Source organism: Lepidochelys olivacea (genome assembly GCF_965140295.1).
Source record: "Lepidochelys olivacea isolate rLepOli2 genome assembly, chromosome: 15".
Lineage (NCBI taxonomy): Eukaryota > Metazoa > Chordata > Testudines > Cheloniidae > Lepidochelys > Lepidochelys olivacea.
In genome coordinates this window covers 16,678,301-16,693,921 of record NC_140425.1, presented here as the reverse complement: position 1 = coordinate 16,693,921, position 15,621 = coordinate 16,678,301, and the positions used below count along the sequence as shown (strand labels likewise).

The window sequence follows — 15,621 nt, the reverse complement described above, 5'->3', positions numbered from 1 at the left end:
TCAGGGTTCAGACTCTGGGAGGGAAAGAGTTTGGGTGCACATCCCTCTGGCAACAGCTTCTAGGCAGGGGAGCCAGGGGGTCTCCGCGCGCTGCCCCTGCCTGCAGACACCACCCTCACAGCTCCCACTGGATGCAGTTCCTGGTCAATGGGAGCTGTAGAGTTAGCACTCAGGGTGGGGGCAGCACACAGAGACCCCCGCCCCCACCCATGGCCACAGGGATATGTCAGCCGCTTCCAGGAGCCAGGGCAGGTAGGAAGCCTGCCTTAGCCCCGCTGAGCCACCGGACTTTTAGCGTTCAGGAGGCGCTGGGAGGGAGTGGGAGAAATTGATCAGCGGGGCCTGCAGACCCTGGAATACCCTTGGGGACCCCAGTTTGAGAAACACTGCTATAGTACATACCCACACATCAAGAAACTAAATTACAATAAGATTTAACACCTGAGCCTTTGGGTCTATTTTCAATTAACAAGGGTTTGGGGGAAACATTTTTTGCTACTAAGCAAACAATTCACATTGCTATTGGAAGTGGGAAAACTTGCACAAAGTTCACCAATTTGGTGAGTTGTTTTTGGTGTATTTCTACAAACAAACAGAGACCCCACTCTTCTTTACATGCTGCATTTGCTCAATATGGCAATGCCTACCAGTATTTAAAAAACTGCACTTACAGTATGTCTGAAAGGCTTTTGTGAATAAAAATATTTGTCCTTATTGTTTAATGCCAAACAGACATACAACTTAGCGGTTGTTCCCACCTTCTCCAGTGAGAGCCCTCTTCAGCTCTCACCCACAGTCATTCTTTGATAGCAGTCATTAGGAATTTTGTATCCATTTAATGTACTGACTTGCCAGTGTCTATTTCTGTGTATTTTTAATTGCAATGCCGAAATGCACCAGTCAAGAGCAACAATTGTATATCGGATCTACTGATTCCGTAACCATGATAACTTTGAAGCATCATGGATGACAGTCTGTGCTATGCCTCCAAGAGGTTTGGTACAGGACTCGCAGTCCAGGGGAGACAGAGCTGAGGATGTTTTAAACTCGCAAGAGGTTCCTCAGAAGGCAGCGTTATAGCTGCCTTCCATTGTTCCTGCACCAGGGGCTTGGGGGTTTTGGGTCGCTTTATGTCACTGCAGCCCTTTTGCCTGCCCTACCGGGCCTGGGCAAAGATGAAGATTTCACTCCCAGGGTGAAATCCTGGCCCCACTGAAGTCAATGACAAAACTCCCATTGACTCAAACAGAATCAGAATTTCACCCTGTGTCCCCAAGTTTGGCCGAAGGGTTCATGAAATGCCAGAAACCAAAGATTAGGAAACCAACCTGTAGTAATAAAAATATACCTCATATACTCTAGACGGTAAACAGACAGTAGATAGGTAGACATAGCGAAGTCCAGCTTATTGATCAGAGCAGACACTTCTGGAGGAGGATCCAAGAGATTTATGATGGTGCTCCGTAACTCATTCAGTTCAGCCTAAAGGTAAGCAACTTCAGAATAAGGAGCGAGCAAACGTGGTGGCACTCTCTTTATTTGCATTCTGAAAAGGTTTAATCTAGGTTACACTACTGATTATACCATGCCTTTAAAAACAAAAAGCCTTCACGCTCATTTGCATCCAGGTAAAGAAGATATAAAAAAGGCACATAGCACTTACTGGTGGCACACAGTGAAGTACTGGAATAGTGCATAAGATGCATTCGTGCGGCAGCAGGAAACATCAATGCTCTTACTCAGAAGAAGTCAAGTTCAAGAGCTCAACACAGTTCATTAAAAGTGAGGGACAAACTGTCTGCTGGAGTAACGAATGAAGTTATACCAGCAAAGAATGTGACTCTGTTTTACACTTGTCATTCATCCTTGACTTTTTTATCTTGCATTGTAAACAATAACTCACATATTTCTGTTACAGTCTATCATGCAAACATAGGGAGAAAAAAGTGGACAAGTACCAAGCCATAGGCAATGGCAAAAGATGAAGGCTCAGCTAGGAGCCACTTTAATAGAGAGAACTACAGAATGTCATTTTACTCCAAAACCAAATTCATCCCATCACTGTTCTGCAGATTTCATCTGCAGACACAAAAGGAGAAAACACAAAAACATCATTAGGTTTCCCTTCCCACAAAGACCTGATTTAGCCAACAGAGGATTGCTGCCGCTAACAAAAAACACACTTGTACTACTTAATACTCTTGCTTTTTGTTCTGCTAAGTCATGCACAGCTTACAGGATGCAGCACTGCATTTGGAAAGCTGCTGTTATTTAATGAAGGGAGTCAGGTGAAAACATTATATTGCTGTCCTAAGCAGCATCTGCTGGTTACTATCTAATATATTATTTTAAGTCTGAAGGGGCATAATGGAAGAAACAGTTTCTTACAGAAGTCACTGTGTCATTTTTCATGGCAGAGTTGTACTGAAGAACAGATCGAAGAGGTTCTTTGCTGGGAAATGTGAGCAGTGGAGACTTAGTGGCTATCTCACATACCCCTTCATACCACTCTTCCGGCCAAAGACCTGTAGTAGAAATTTGGAGGCGCAGGGAGGGGAGAGAAAGACAAACCATGTCTAGGAGAAACATCCTAATATACTCCCATTATACTGGGTCAACTGATGAGGCTACTATAGAAACCTAAAATTAGTGTAGTGATTTTTCTACTCATCCTCAGTTGGTTATCGCCAACAGATATTAAGATTCAATCCATGAAAATAAGTATCACCAAGTTTTGTGCTACCTCTTTAAACCATCTTTTCACACATTCAGGTATATACCTTCAAACTAATGGCCCACTTTCCAAACATGTAATAAACCTGTTCAGATGGCTGCAGGTGAAACCTCTCAACGTATAAGCAGTTTCTACTTTGCCTGTGTGTCATCCCTGACCCTCCCATGCTAGATCAGAGCCATCACACATTTATATTTTCATGCACAGTCCAACTAGCCCATGCCACTTGTGAACTGAGGATGTAAACAAAAATAAATTGTACGCTTCTGTAGTCTGGTCCACGGCAAAGTAGGGCACTTTGGACACAATGCAATCTGTCATCAGAGGAGTGCCGGGTAAGACACCTGCCTTGTGGTTACCCCTAGTCCTTCTAGATCTCTATGGTCAGTGCTAAACAGCTGATTTGCACTTACACACGATATAAACCTAGGTCTACCATCAATGCATCTTTTCCCACTGGACAGTATACTACCTGATCCCTCCACAGCAAATCCCATAAGTACCGAATACAGCCAAAAATCACGGAAGAGCTTCTGTAACCTGGGTTTGGCCTCCTTGATGGGTGGTAAACGTCTGGTGAGCTAACGTGAAAAGGAAAAAATAATTAGGGGATTTCAATAATTTTAATCACTTGTTAAGAGTCAGTCAATATAGCCTCATATTCTGATGATGTTCTAGCATTTCAGAATTTAGTTTCTCCATCTGTTTCAATATATTAATAATAACGTAGTTACTCTTAAAATTGCTGATATTGGAAGAATAATCATTTGATTGTGTTACACTGCCTTAGCAATACTAATTTTCAAAGCTGATTTAACAGCATCTCACTTTCTGCTACAGATAAAATACTGTAGAGCTATAGACTCACTATAACAGAAAAGATAATTTAGAGTTGCAGAACGTGTGGCCTAAGGATTATATGCAGATTCTGATCACCACCTCCTGCAACCTGTAAGGTGCGGACAATGCTGTTCAACTTACTTTATTGCTGATGAACTCAAACAAGCAGCAATTTCTAGTCCTCTATCAAAGTATTACTATAATTGTTTATTATTTGTTTTGCAGTAGTACCTAGAGAACCCAATCACGGATCAAGCACTACAGACATCCACACACACTCCCACAGTCCCAAAAAGATGGTCCCTGCCTCAAGGAATTTACAATCCAAGAAGAGACAAGACAACAGGTAGACACAACTAATAGATGGAGAGAGAAGAAAGTCACTGTAAAACAATTATGACCAGTGTAATAAACAGCAGTCACTTTCAAGTGACTGACATCAAAACCTTAATAATGTTATTTTAACTTTGTTTTGTATGTGTCATATGTATATATACAGTGCACAGCTACAGAAAGAGAGCTAGCTACATCATCCAAAAGTATACACATTCTTACACACAATTTTTGAAGAAAATCTTTCACATCCTGCAAGCCCACAGACAGAGCAAAAGCAAGTAAGCACTCCACAAAACCGTAAGATCAACAAAAGATCCATGGAAGAAGCAACAAATCACTTGGCAGAGACTACTAAGCAAGTAAAGGGGTTTTGGCTGACAAGGCAAATTTAGCAGTGTTTGATTTAGAGCCTGTTTACTTTGGGAGCCATACAATTTACTAGCATCAAAGTTCAGATTTAAACCCAGCAATTCGCCTTATTCTAGCTATTCAACGTATCCCTCTCTTCACAGTGGCTTGGAGGTAAGGAACATTATTATCGTTTGAACTGGATTTAAAATCTTAAAGAAAAATATATTCCAATAGCGGGGGAAATGCTTTGCCCACAATAGAATGAGGGTGAACAATACATTAGTCTATGGAAAAGGTGAGAATATAAAACTAGGAACCACAGACAGCATTGTCTTTTGTTAGTGATTATTGCACAGAAGTGGTTTTCCAGAGAAGTACCTTAACCTCTAACAGTATGGAACAAAAAATGTAGCCATCAGTCACTTTAAAAATAATAATAATAAAAAAAGTGAGCTATTAAGACTACAGTACTTCACTCACTATATAGCACAGGTTTTAGTACTGTTCTGTTACAAGTCCTTAAGGATTAAACAATGTTCGGTTTCAATCTAGAATATTCATCTCAAATAGTTTTAAGGTTCCCAATGCGACAATAATTCATTTTCATTCTTTATGTACATCAACAGATGGGAAAAGGAGAGACTGATATTACCTGGATGCTACAAAAATGTTTAAATATTTCTCTTCCCACCTCCCTCTTAGTTCTCTATTTCATTGTTTAAGAACGGCTTTACATTCTCTTCTTTCGAAACCTCTTCCAAGGGTTTTTCCCCCCACACTTTGTTTTGTTTTTTAACATTTTGTCTGTTTTAAATAAGGGTCTTTGAAATAGTGGCATTCAATGGTACTATCCTACATTGCAGGTTCTAAACATTTACCTTTAACTAAATAAATCCTATCTGGAACAAGAAAAATAATTAATTTTAACAAAATCTGAGTTAATTTGTGTAGCCATGGGATACTGGTTTAGAAATCCTGAGTTTGACTTTCCAACTGCTTTCACCCCTTTCTGTCATAGAATAGCATATTATCAAATCCTTGCATTCCATCCTTAGTTGATATCACAGCAGTGAATTACAGCTTTTGCATGTATTTTAGGTCACTAACCAAGACAATCAATATGACCATGTGCTTAAATATCTAGGGACTGTTTCTGGGAAATGTGGGTACCCGGCATCTTGGCAAGCCAGGTTTCTAGTCTCTTCACACAATATGTATATAAGCGCAGCTCTTGATTTTAAAGCCATAAGGCCAAATTCTACCCTCTGAGACATTCATGCTACTCAGTGGGATCAACAAGAGTTGCGTGCATATAACTGAGGAACAATCTTCCATAAGAAAAACAGATTCTACCAAAGCACTTTCCCTGAAGAAATAACCGAGGCTACTTTCATTTCAATTTGATCCTAAACCCTTTCTTCTAAGAAAAACATTGGCATTTCTAATAATTACAAAAGCTATTGCTGCTCTACTTTTAATTATATAGCGATCCCACCTTTGGAAAAGGAGTATCATACATTGTATAATCCTACACATAAAATAAATAATAGGTACAATGCCCAGAAAACCAAAAATTAAAACTAAAGAATTCCCTCAAAAATCTAGGCAAAAAAAGGGTAAATGATGAAGCTGACTGGAACAGAAAAACCTGTACAATTACGGAACCGTGCACCTAAATATGGCCCTGCTCTGGCAAAGTCACATGCATGTCCCAATGACACTAATCTCAGTAAATAAAGTTAAACAAATGCGTATGTCTTGAGGGACTGTGCTATGTCCATAGATCTCCTTTATTCCATCCTCATTCAATTCCATCCTTTCAAAGAAACTGCCCATAAAAATCCCATTTGCTTTATGTTTAAAGTATGTTTTACAAATATAAAACATTTGTCATGTTTTCTTTGCATCTCTCTGATGTGCTCTAAACTAATGATTTCCTACTAAATTCAAACATTTGGAAGCTATTGTCTATCAGACTTCAGCTTTTTAAATTTTTTTAAGTACACATACTCTTACAGCTTAAAGCTTTATAATATACAAGAGACCTGGGCATTTTAGTAGAGACCTGGGCTAATTGTGTGTAAAACAAGCTGGAAAGCAATGACACTTTCTCCATAGACAGAAATCAACTGCTGTTTAATGAACTTGAAGGTCTCAGACCAGGACAGGTCCAGGCTTGAGATATTACATGAGCAAGAATTAATTATACTAGGCACCACTAAAATGGAAAGGCTATCACACACTGTAGCGGAGTGGCTGCCCCACTCCTGGGGAACAGGGGTAAAAGCAGCCAAACTAGGCTGATTGGAGAAGCAGCCACAGCTGTGGCCAGCTCAATTGAGGCCCAGCTGACCCTTATAAGAGGGCTGAGGGCCAGGAGCTGAAGGAGTCTCACTCTAGCCATGGAGTGGGAAGGACCTGAGAGCAAGGTACCTGAAGTGGAGCAGTGCTGGGGAAGGGCAAAGGGAGCTCCAGCCCGGTAAACCCCCAGGCTGCAGGCCTTGTTGTAGGCCTATCAAAGGTACTGGGGCTGCAGAGAAACAGCCCAGGGATAGGAAAAGGCAGCAGGTCCTACCCCCTTGCCAATGATGAGTGGCCATGACAGACTGCAGTCTGCCCCAGAGAGCGGGGGCTAGATGATGACTGGCAGTAGCCACTGAGGAAAGGTGGGTTTAGAGGGTTGGCGGTTCCTCTGGGAGGGGAGACCCAGAGCAAAGGGGTACTATTGGGGCCGAACCCTGAGATAACAGGCAACGGGGTCCGGGAGGGACACGGGGCCAGCAGCAGGCAAGACACCGGCCAGGAGGAGGCACTCTGTATGCTGGAGAGCAATTCTCAAGATGACCAGCAGGAGGCACCACAGTGGTGAGTCTCAACTTTGCTACACACACCAAAAAAATCTTTGCAGGAGCCAGCCAACTATCCACCGTAGGACTCAACATTAATTTGAACAACCTACTGAAGAAAAGGGTAACCTCTTAAAGCTCAGATACTATACAGTTACTCACTATGATATATTGTCTTCCAGCTTCTGACCTGTCACAATGAAGCTCCTGTTTCGTTTGTTTGTTCTCTCTCTCATCATAACAGCTGCGTTTTGTGGGATCAAAGACTTTAATAAGCACTTTGGAACTATAAATCCCCGTGAAAATGAAACCCACGATATGTCTAAATTTCCACCAGAGTTCCATAAGGAAAACACTATAACCAATGACTTGATTGCTGAGGAAGAAGAGGAGGAAGACTATCTAGATTGGGAAAAGATATTTGGCGATTATGATTATAGTGACATAATTGATGCTTCTCCGTATCCATATCCAGTTTCTGAAATTCAGCAAGGAAATATTCTTGAGCTATTCCACGGTAAAACCAGAATCCAGCGTCTTAATATCCTCAATGCAAACTTTGGCTTCAACCTTTATCGGAGTCTGAAGGACAGAGCCAATTCTTCAGATAACATTTTGATGGCTCCTGTTGGTATTTCCACTGCAATGGCTATGATTTCATTAGGGCTGAAGGGACAAACACACCAGGAGGTACTGTCTGTTCTAGGCTTCAGAGATTTCATTAACGCCAGCTCCAAGTATGAGATTATGACAATTCACAACCTCTTCCGTAAACTAACTCACCGGCTCTTCAGACGCAATTTCGGTTACACACTGCGGTCAGTCAATGATCTTTATATTCGGAAGCAATTTTCCATTATGGATGATTTCAGAAACAACACGAAAAATTACTACTTTGCTGAGGCCCAATCATCTGACTTCTCAGACCCTGCCTTCATCACTAAAACCAATGAGCGCATCCTGAAACGGACCAAAGGGTTAATAAAAGAAGCTCTGGTGAACATCAACCCGACAACAATGATGATGATTCTCAACTGTATTTACTTTAAAGGTAAAAAAATTATTTCAGTTTTCAGCAATGGGTTAATTTAATTTATGTTTTGCAGCACAACAATCTGAGGAACCAAGAATGAATCAAAAACCTAGACTACAGCTTAGGCCACAATAATTGGTTTTTATTTCATAGTCCTACTGGGTATTAAGAATTTGTATGAATTAATTAATTACCACTACTACAATGGACCATGACCTCACTGTGTCAGGCACTCTACAGACACAGAACAAAAAGACGGTCCCTGTCCCAAGGAGGCAATATATGGTTTGTATCCATCACCTCAGGGAAAACAGTCATAGCTAAGGGAGTCTATGCAAAACTATTCTCACAGGAAGGATCACTGCAGTGTGTGCAATAATGGTCAAATTCAGTCCTACTATAAGCAGGTGTAACTCCACTGACTTCAAGGGAGATACAAGTGGGTTGAATTCAGTCCCACACATTTATAAAGAGTTTTGAAGTGTTCAGAATCCAGAGAATCAGCCAGGGTCAAAGACTCTGAGCTTAACGGATGCAGAAAGTGATCTGTACCCAGGGTCTACTCAAGGGTCTGACAAAAGTTACAAGCTTAACAAAAGTGGTCTTCTAATAAAAAGGTAGAGCAGAACAGCATTCATTATGGTTGGGATACATTATGGTGGGGGGGGGGGTGGTTTTGTAAGGTGGTCTCTTGTACGGTTTTTAATTATGGGTAGCGCCGGTAGTGCTGCCTGGAGTTAAACTGCCTGAAACATCACATTACAAGAAATGGTTTTCAGTTTCTTATAACTTTCAGCCCAAACAAAGTTTGGCAACTTTTCAATGTTGGGTATCTGATGCAAGCTACTTTGGGGGAAGGGAATTTCAGCAAAAATGGTTCAGCTGTCTCAGGAAGAAAATTAAGAGGAAATATGAGGGTTTTGGCCATGTTAAAAATACTGGGACTGGTGCAGGGGAGGGGAAGAGACTAGCATGAAGAACCTGGGGAGAGAGACTGGGAATGGGTGGGAAAGGGGTGGGGGGAAGGGAGGAAGAGACTGGGGCAAACGGCCAGTGGGGAGAGACAGGAATGGGGCAAGGAGTCAGTGGGGACAGGCAGGACTCATCACACCCACCCTACCCTCTTTACAGTTGGCGCCTCTATAGTGGCAAACTGACTAAGTTGCTACACAGCTGGTTTTTTAAACCCTTTGAAAGGTGCAACAGAAGTCTGGGGCTTCTTTCTTAAGCCCTATCCTGAAGTTCGTGCATTCACACCCCGGCCCTTCAGTGAATCCACCACCCTGTATTAGGTCAGCAAGCTATCATGCCTTTCCTAGAATGAGTCCTAGCGTTAGCACACTGCTTCCCTTTGACATCCCCGTCCTTTAAAAAATAATCTTAAAAAAAAAAAAAAAAATTGTCCTCCCAAAAGGGGAGTGAGTTTGTTTTTTTTAAATTTTAAATCTAACTACTACTGGCCCAATACTTCCCATTTCTTCACCTTTGAGACCCATCCACCTGAAGGGCTTTTAAAAATAAAACTGAACTGTAATGTGGCTTCTCTCATACAATTTTTGTTTTCTTAAAATAGTCCAAAATGTTAGACATTCTACAACTCTAGTACAAACCCACAGATGGGGAGGAGCTACAGAAAAGTTTTAGTATAAATATTAGAACACAAAAACTTAACTAATGACGCCTGTTGCACAATGCATTATTACTCTGCTGATAAAAATTACGCATACAGCCCCAGGTTCTCTCTGGCAACATGATTACACACTTTCGGATGAAAGGTGAGGCATCTGATCCTCTCCACATTACTAGCCATCCAAAAGCAATCACAATGGCAGACTTAGCCAAGCCTTTCTAGGTGAAGATCAAAAGGTGACAGTCAGACTTCCTTAATCAAATGGGATGCATGTTATAGAAAATGTGTTTAGTGGGTGGAATTTCAGCAGCGAAATTAAGGTACCAACTTCCTAACACTGCACACAATTACAAGGTTATTAAAAAAGTTCTACAGTATTAGCTCCTCCATGCATTTACTGTTGTGCTCTATACTTATTTGCTCACTTAATTCTAATGCCGTTGATTTTAAAAGGAGATACCAATAGCCAAAATAAATGTAATATATAAAATTCTAACTGTACCTGTCCATCTACAAAGAAACAAGACGAACTCCTTCCAGAGCCATCATTATGAATACATTACATTAAAAAGGCAGATCATCAACTATATTCTTTTAATATCATACCTTCACTGGACTATTCATGCACACTTGGGTCCCTCAGAGTGTCTTCACCAGCCCTGATCCAAATCCCCTAGAACTCGATAGGAAGAGTTCCTCTGACTTTAACGGGAGTTGGATCAGGTCCTTCGGGTCTGATCCTGCCAGGTGCTGAACTTCCTCAGCTTCACTGAGTCAAGAGTGAGCAGCACCTCACAGACTGGGTAGTCTAACACCAGTGACGGTCCGGGCAGTAGCATATTTGTTTAAAAGTTCTCAGTTTAATGAAGTCAAAGCTTTGATATGCAAAATGTAAATGTTTTGTTTCACATGGAAATTAAAATTTAGCTGTATTTAGTTATGTTGATGAGACAGTATATTATAAGATGAATTCTAATTTTGAGCAGAATTACACTGATCTGCAAACATCAACATCAGATCTTTTAAAGCTCAATCTGCTTTTAAAGCTCATAATCTGAGAATTACATTTTCTCTCCAATATCTTTGAAATTATTTCCACTTTATATTTTAGAGTGATTTTTTTTTTTGAGACCAGCATGTGCATTTAAACTTCTTTAAATGTGTACAGCAAAGTCAGACAAACATCTAATTGGGCATCTACACACACTTGCAAATCATGTGCTTACATTTTTCCATGTTCATATTTTAAAAACTAGGCTTTTACTTTTAAGTTGCCACAACAAATTCCCTCTTATTCCAGCCACAACTTAATGATCAGCCAGGCTACATTTTGCAATGATATCTGCAAATAAGCCTTCATCACTAAAATTATATTTTAACATCTTTCATTTACAAACTACAATTATATATAGAAATAAGGATGAGGTTTTCTGCTATATTAACAGGAACTTGGGAAAACAAGTTTCCAGTGGAAATGACAAACAAACGGACCTTCCGACTGAATGAGAGAGAAACAATAAAGGTTCCTATGATGCAGACCAAAGGAAACTTCCTGGCTGCTGCAGACCATGAGCTAGACTGTGGTGTGCTTCAGCTGCCATACGTGGGGAACATCAGCATGCTGATTGTGCTTCCAAACAAACTATCTGGCATGAAAGCACTGGAGAAGCAACTGACCCCTCAGGTGGTGGAGAGATGGCAAAAGAGCATGACAAACAGGTAAAATAGGTCTTGTCAAACAAGCTTGATATAGTTTCTTGAAGTTTAAATTGATAAAAGTAAACAGTGATATAATAGACTTCTGGAAGATATTTAACTTAGTACTGAACTACATGGTGATTTTAAAAACTTAGTATTATACAAAAATCAGTGTTGTTGTCTATATTAAATAGATTAAAAACTGGTTAAATGATAGATCTCAAAGAACAATTGTAAGGGAGAAAAATCATCCAGTGGGAGAATTCCCAGTGGGATCCCATAAGGACCTGTTCTTGACCCAAAGCTATTCAATCTCTTTATCAATGATCCAGAAGAAAACAAAAATATTAGGTGGTAGAGATTACAAACGACAGAAGAATTGGTGTGGGATAAATAATACCGACAAGAGTATTCTACAGAATAATCTGGATCACATGCTAAGCTGGGTTCACTTGAACAATATGCATTTTAATATAGTTAAATGCAAGGTTATACATCTAGCAACCAACAATGTAGGTCATAGTTATAGGAAGGGGGGGGGGGACTATTTTAGAAAGCAATGACCTAGAAAAGGACTTCGGAGTCATGTCAGATACCCAACTGAACATAAACTCATGATGCTTTGTGGTATAGAGCACACACAAAGCAAGTGTGATACCTCAATGCATAAGCAGGGGGATGTAAAGTAGAGCTTGTACAGTGTGTTACAACTATATAAAGCATTAGGGAGACCATTACTGGAACAGCGTGTCCGTTTTTGATGTTGACACTTCATAAAGATGTTGACAAAATGGAAAGGGTTCAGAAGGGACACAAGAATGACCTGCCCTACATTCAGAGACTAAAGAAACTCAATCTATTTAGCTTAAAGAGAAGGTTAAGAAGTGATCTCACTGCAGTCTATAGCTACCTACATGGAGAGATTTATGATCGCAGACGGCTCTTCAATCTAGTGGACATAGGCATAAATGAGATGCAATGGTGGAGAGCTGAAACTGGACAAGTTCAGAATAGAGAAGAGGGGCACATTTTTTCTTCCACAGTGAGGGTAATTAACCATTAGAACAACCTACCGAGAAATGCGGTGGATTCTACATCACTTGAAGTCTTTAAAGCAAGACTGGATGTCTTTCTAAAAGATCCAGTCGAGCTCAGGGGTTCTCAAACTTCATTGCACCATGACCCTCTTCTGACAACAAAAATTACTACAACCTCAAGAAGAGGGACTGAAGCCTGAGCCTGTCAGAGCCTCACCGCTTCAAGCAAGGGGGGCAAAGCCCAAACCCCGCCGCCCTCAGGCTTTGGCTTCGGCCTCAGGCGCTGGGGCTTGGGCCCTGGGCCCCAGCAAGTTTAAGCCACTCCCCCAACTTTGGGGTCCTGATCCACAGTTTGAGAACCACTAATCTAGCTCAGCCAGAAGTTATGGACTTGATGCAGGAATAACTTGGCAAAACTCTATGTTCTGTGTTATGTGGGAGGTCAGACTAGATGATCATAATGGTTCCTTCTGGCCTTATAATCTATGAACAAACAATGATCTCTCTCTCTCTCTCTCTTTAAATTACCTCTGTTGTATGTACTTGGTAAAACTATAACCTATTGTGCCAGGGAGTTTCATAACAGATAGATGCATATGCTAATAATACCTATGTCATCTCAACATGAACTATATACTGTAGAAATACAACTGATGTTAAGTCTTAAGCATTATAAGCATGTAATACATTAATAGGGTTGTGGTTTTTGTGTTTTTTTTTTTTTTTTTTTTGGCCTTAGATTTAGAAAAACTGCTTAGACAGACAATGCCCTACCTTTTAGTAAATTAAGCCTGGGAGAACATAGAGCAGGACTCCTGTATATGTCAGTGTCATGCCTGTTTGATAAGAATGGAACTGACATGCATAGTTAGAGGATGTGATGTATATTTCTCTAAGACCTTTAATATTTCTGTTTCTAACTAGAACAAGAGAGGTAGTTCTGCCTAAATTTAAACTGGAGAAGAGCTATGACCTGACGGATTATCTGAAATCCATGGGAATAGAAACACTGTTTGACAACAACGGCGACTATTCTGGAATATCAGATGAGAAAGTCATCATTGATATGGTAATTTTTCCCCTTCTACACTCATTCTTCTACTTATCATTTCCTGTCATCTGAAGTGTGGCAACAAAGGACAATAATTCACAGCTTAGCTAAGCAAATAACACAATATACCTGCCTCTCCTGGAACATAGGGACTCTGTGTTTTTTTTCCATACATAGTGGTAGACCAGTGGCTCTCAATCTTTCCAGACTATTGTACCCCTTTCAGGAGTCTGATTTGTCTTGCATACCCCCAAGTTTCAGCTCACTTAAACTACGTGCTTACTAAAATCAGACACAAAAATACAAGTACCACAGCACGCTATTACTGAAAAAATGCTTACATTCTCATTTTTACCATATAATTATAAAATCAATTGGAATATAAATATTGTACTTACATTTCAGTGTATAGTATATAGTGCAGTATAAACAAGTCATTGTCTGTGTAAAATTTTAGTTTGTACTGACTTCAATAGTGCTTTTTACGCAGGCTGCAGTAAACTAGACAAATATCTAGATGAGTTGATGTACCCCCTGGAAGACCTGTGTGTACCCCCAGGGGTAAACGTACCCTTGGTTGAGAACCACTGGTGGTAGACTATACAATTCTGGGAGGGGTCAGGTCATGACCAGTCAGGAAAGGGATTCGCCAAAGCCAGAGGACTGATGCCATATAGGAGCTACCAGTGAAAACACAAGAAAGCCACATGCAGGATACAAAAGATGTGATGTTGTAATTAAAGTTCCCCAGGCTTTCAGCAAATTAATTCTAGTGCAATTCACCTAAGACAAAATACTAAGACTTTAAAGTCTAACCAAAGGGATTCTGCATTTTGTCTTTTTTTTTTTTTTTTTTTTTTTACAGTTCAATCACCAAGGCACGATTACTGTGAACGAGGAAGGCACAGAGGCTGCAGCTGTGACTACAGTAGGGTTCATGCCCCTTTCCACTCAGATTCGCTTCGTCGTTGACCGCCCCTTTCTGTTTCTCATCTATGAGCATCGTACCAGCTGCCTGCTGTTCCTGGGCAGAGTCGCCAACCCCAGCAAGTTTTAAAAACAGAGGAGTGCTCTCATATCCAGGTTGTAGGATTACATTTTAGTATAACAATTTTTGAAAGGAAGATTTTACTTATCACATTAGTCAGAGGTTACTGTCATTACACGACTCACCATTTATCAGTGGAAAATGCAATATATATGAGACCATTCATGTGGATATATATCAGTGAATATATATGAATGGACTCACAGCAGTAGATGATTTGACTGCAATTTATAAAGATTAATGCCAGGCACTGATATCTGTATTAAAAATCTCATTAAATGACTTACACGGTGTTGTATTCAATGTATTGAACTTAACCAGCAAATAAAACATTAGACCAGGATTTTTAAAAGTGGATGTCTAAAGTTAATTTCTTAAATCTGTATTTAGACACCTACAAACAGGCAGGCCTCAGGAAGTGCTGAACATGTTGCAGTTCTGAGATTATCTTTCCAGGTACCTAAATATAGAATTAGGGACTTAACTCTAGGTGCCCATTTTTGAAAATCTTGCCCTCAGAGCCTGATTCTGCCCTCTGATCAACCTCATAGGCCAAATTCATCCTCGGGGAAACTGGCACAATTCATAGATGCATAGATCCTAGGGAAGTCTCAGCCAAATCCAGCAGCAATCTAAATAGAGGTATAAATCATGAAGTAGAGAAACTTGTACTGATTTCACATTCAACAGGTTTATAAAACATGAAATTTACAAACCAATGAGGCAGAAAAGAGGGATTGTAGGAAAAACCACTTAGGAAAAGTAAGATACCATTAGGTTTAGTTTTGATTTCATACTAGTTCTACATTGGCATAACACCAATGATTTCAATAGTTACTCCTGATTTCCAGTAGTGTGAAATCAGAGTCAGTCCAAATGGGTAATTTATACCACTGTAAACTGTCACCAAATTTAGCTATCAGGTATAGACACACATCTGTGGGGAGCATAAGATCCATAACACAGCTTATATACAAAAAGGCATTTTATATAAATGAAGTAGACAGGTAAATACTC

The 15,621-nt window shown here is 40.2% G+C and overlaps 2 protein-coding genes across 3 annotated transcripts in view; one reads left to right on the top strand and one right to left on the bottom strand.

The window, feature by feature from the left end:
- PI4KA (phosphatidylinositol 4-kinase alpha) overlaps positions 1–15,621 on the bottom strand; it is a 98,722-nt gene that overhangs the window by 44,692 nt on the left and 38,409 nt on the right. For both annotated transcript variants that reach the window (XM_084649148.1, XM_084649149.1), the window contains exons 20-22: positions 3,207–3,315; positions 2,389–2,525; positions 1,349–1,482 (exon numbers count right to left, since the gene is read on the bottom strand). In XM_084649148.1, the coding sequence (XP_084505274.1) occupies positions 1,349–1,482; positions 2,389–2,525; positions 3,207–3,315 (380 nt within the window). The remainder of the gene's footprint in view (positions 1–1,348; positions 1,483–2,388; positions 2,526–3,206; positions 3,316–15,621) is intronic.
- On the top strand, positions 4,325–14,947 carry SERPIND1 (serpin family D member 1). The gene is made up of 5 exons (XM_084649150.1): positions 4,325–4,432; positions 7,290–8,158; positions 11,216–11,489; positions 13,430–13,574; positions 14,422–14,947. The coding sequence occupies exons 2-5, from the start codon at positions 7,306–7,308 to the stop codon at positions 14,611–14,613; spliced, it is 1,464 nt and encodes a 487-aa protein (XP_084505276.1). The 5' UTR covers positions 4,325–4,432; positions 7,290–7,305; the 3' UTR covers positions 14,614–14,947.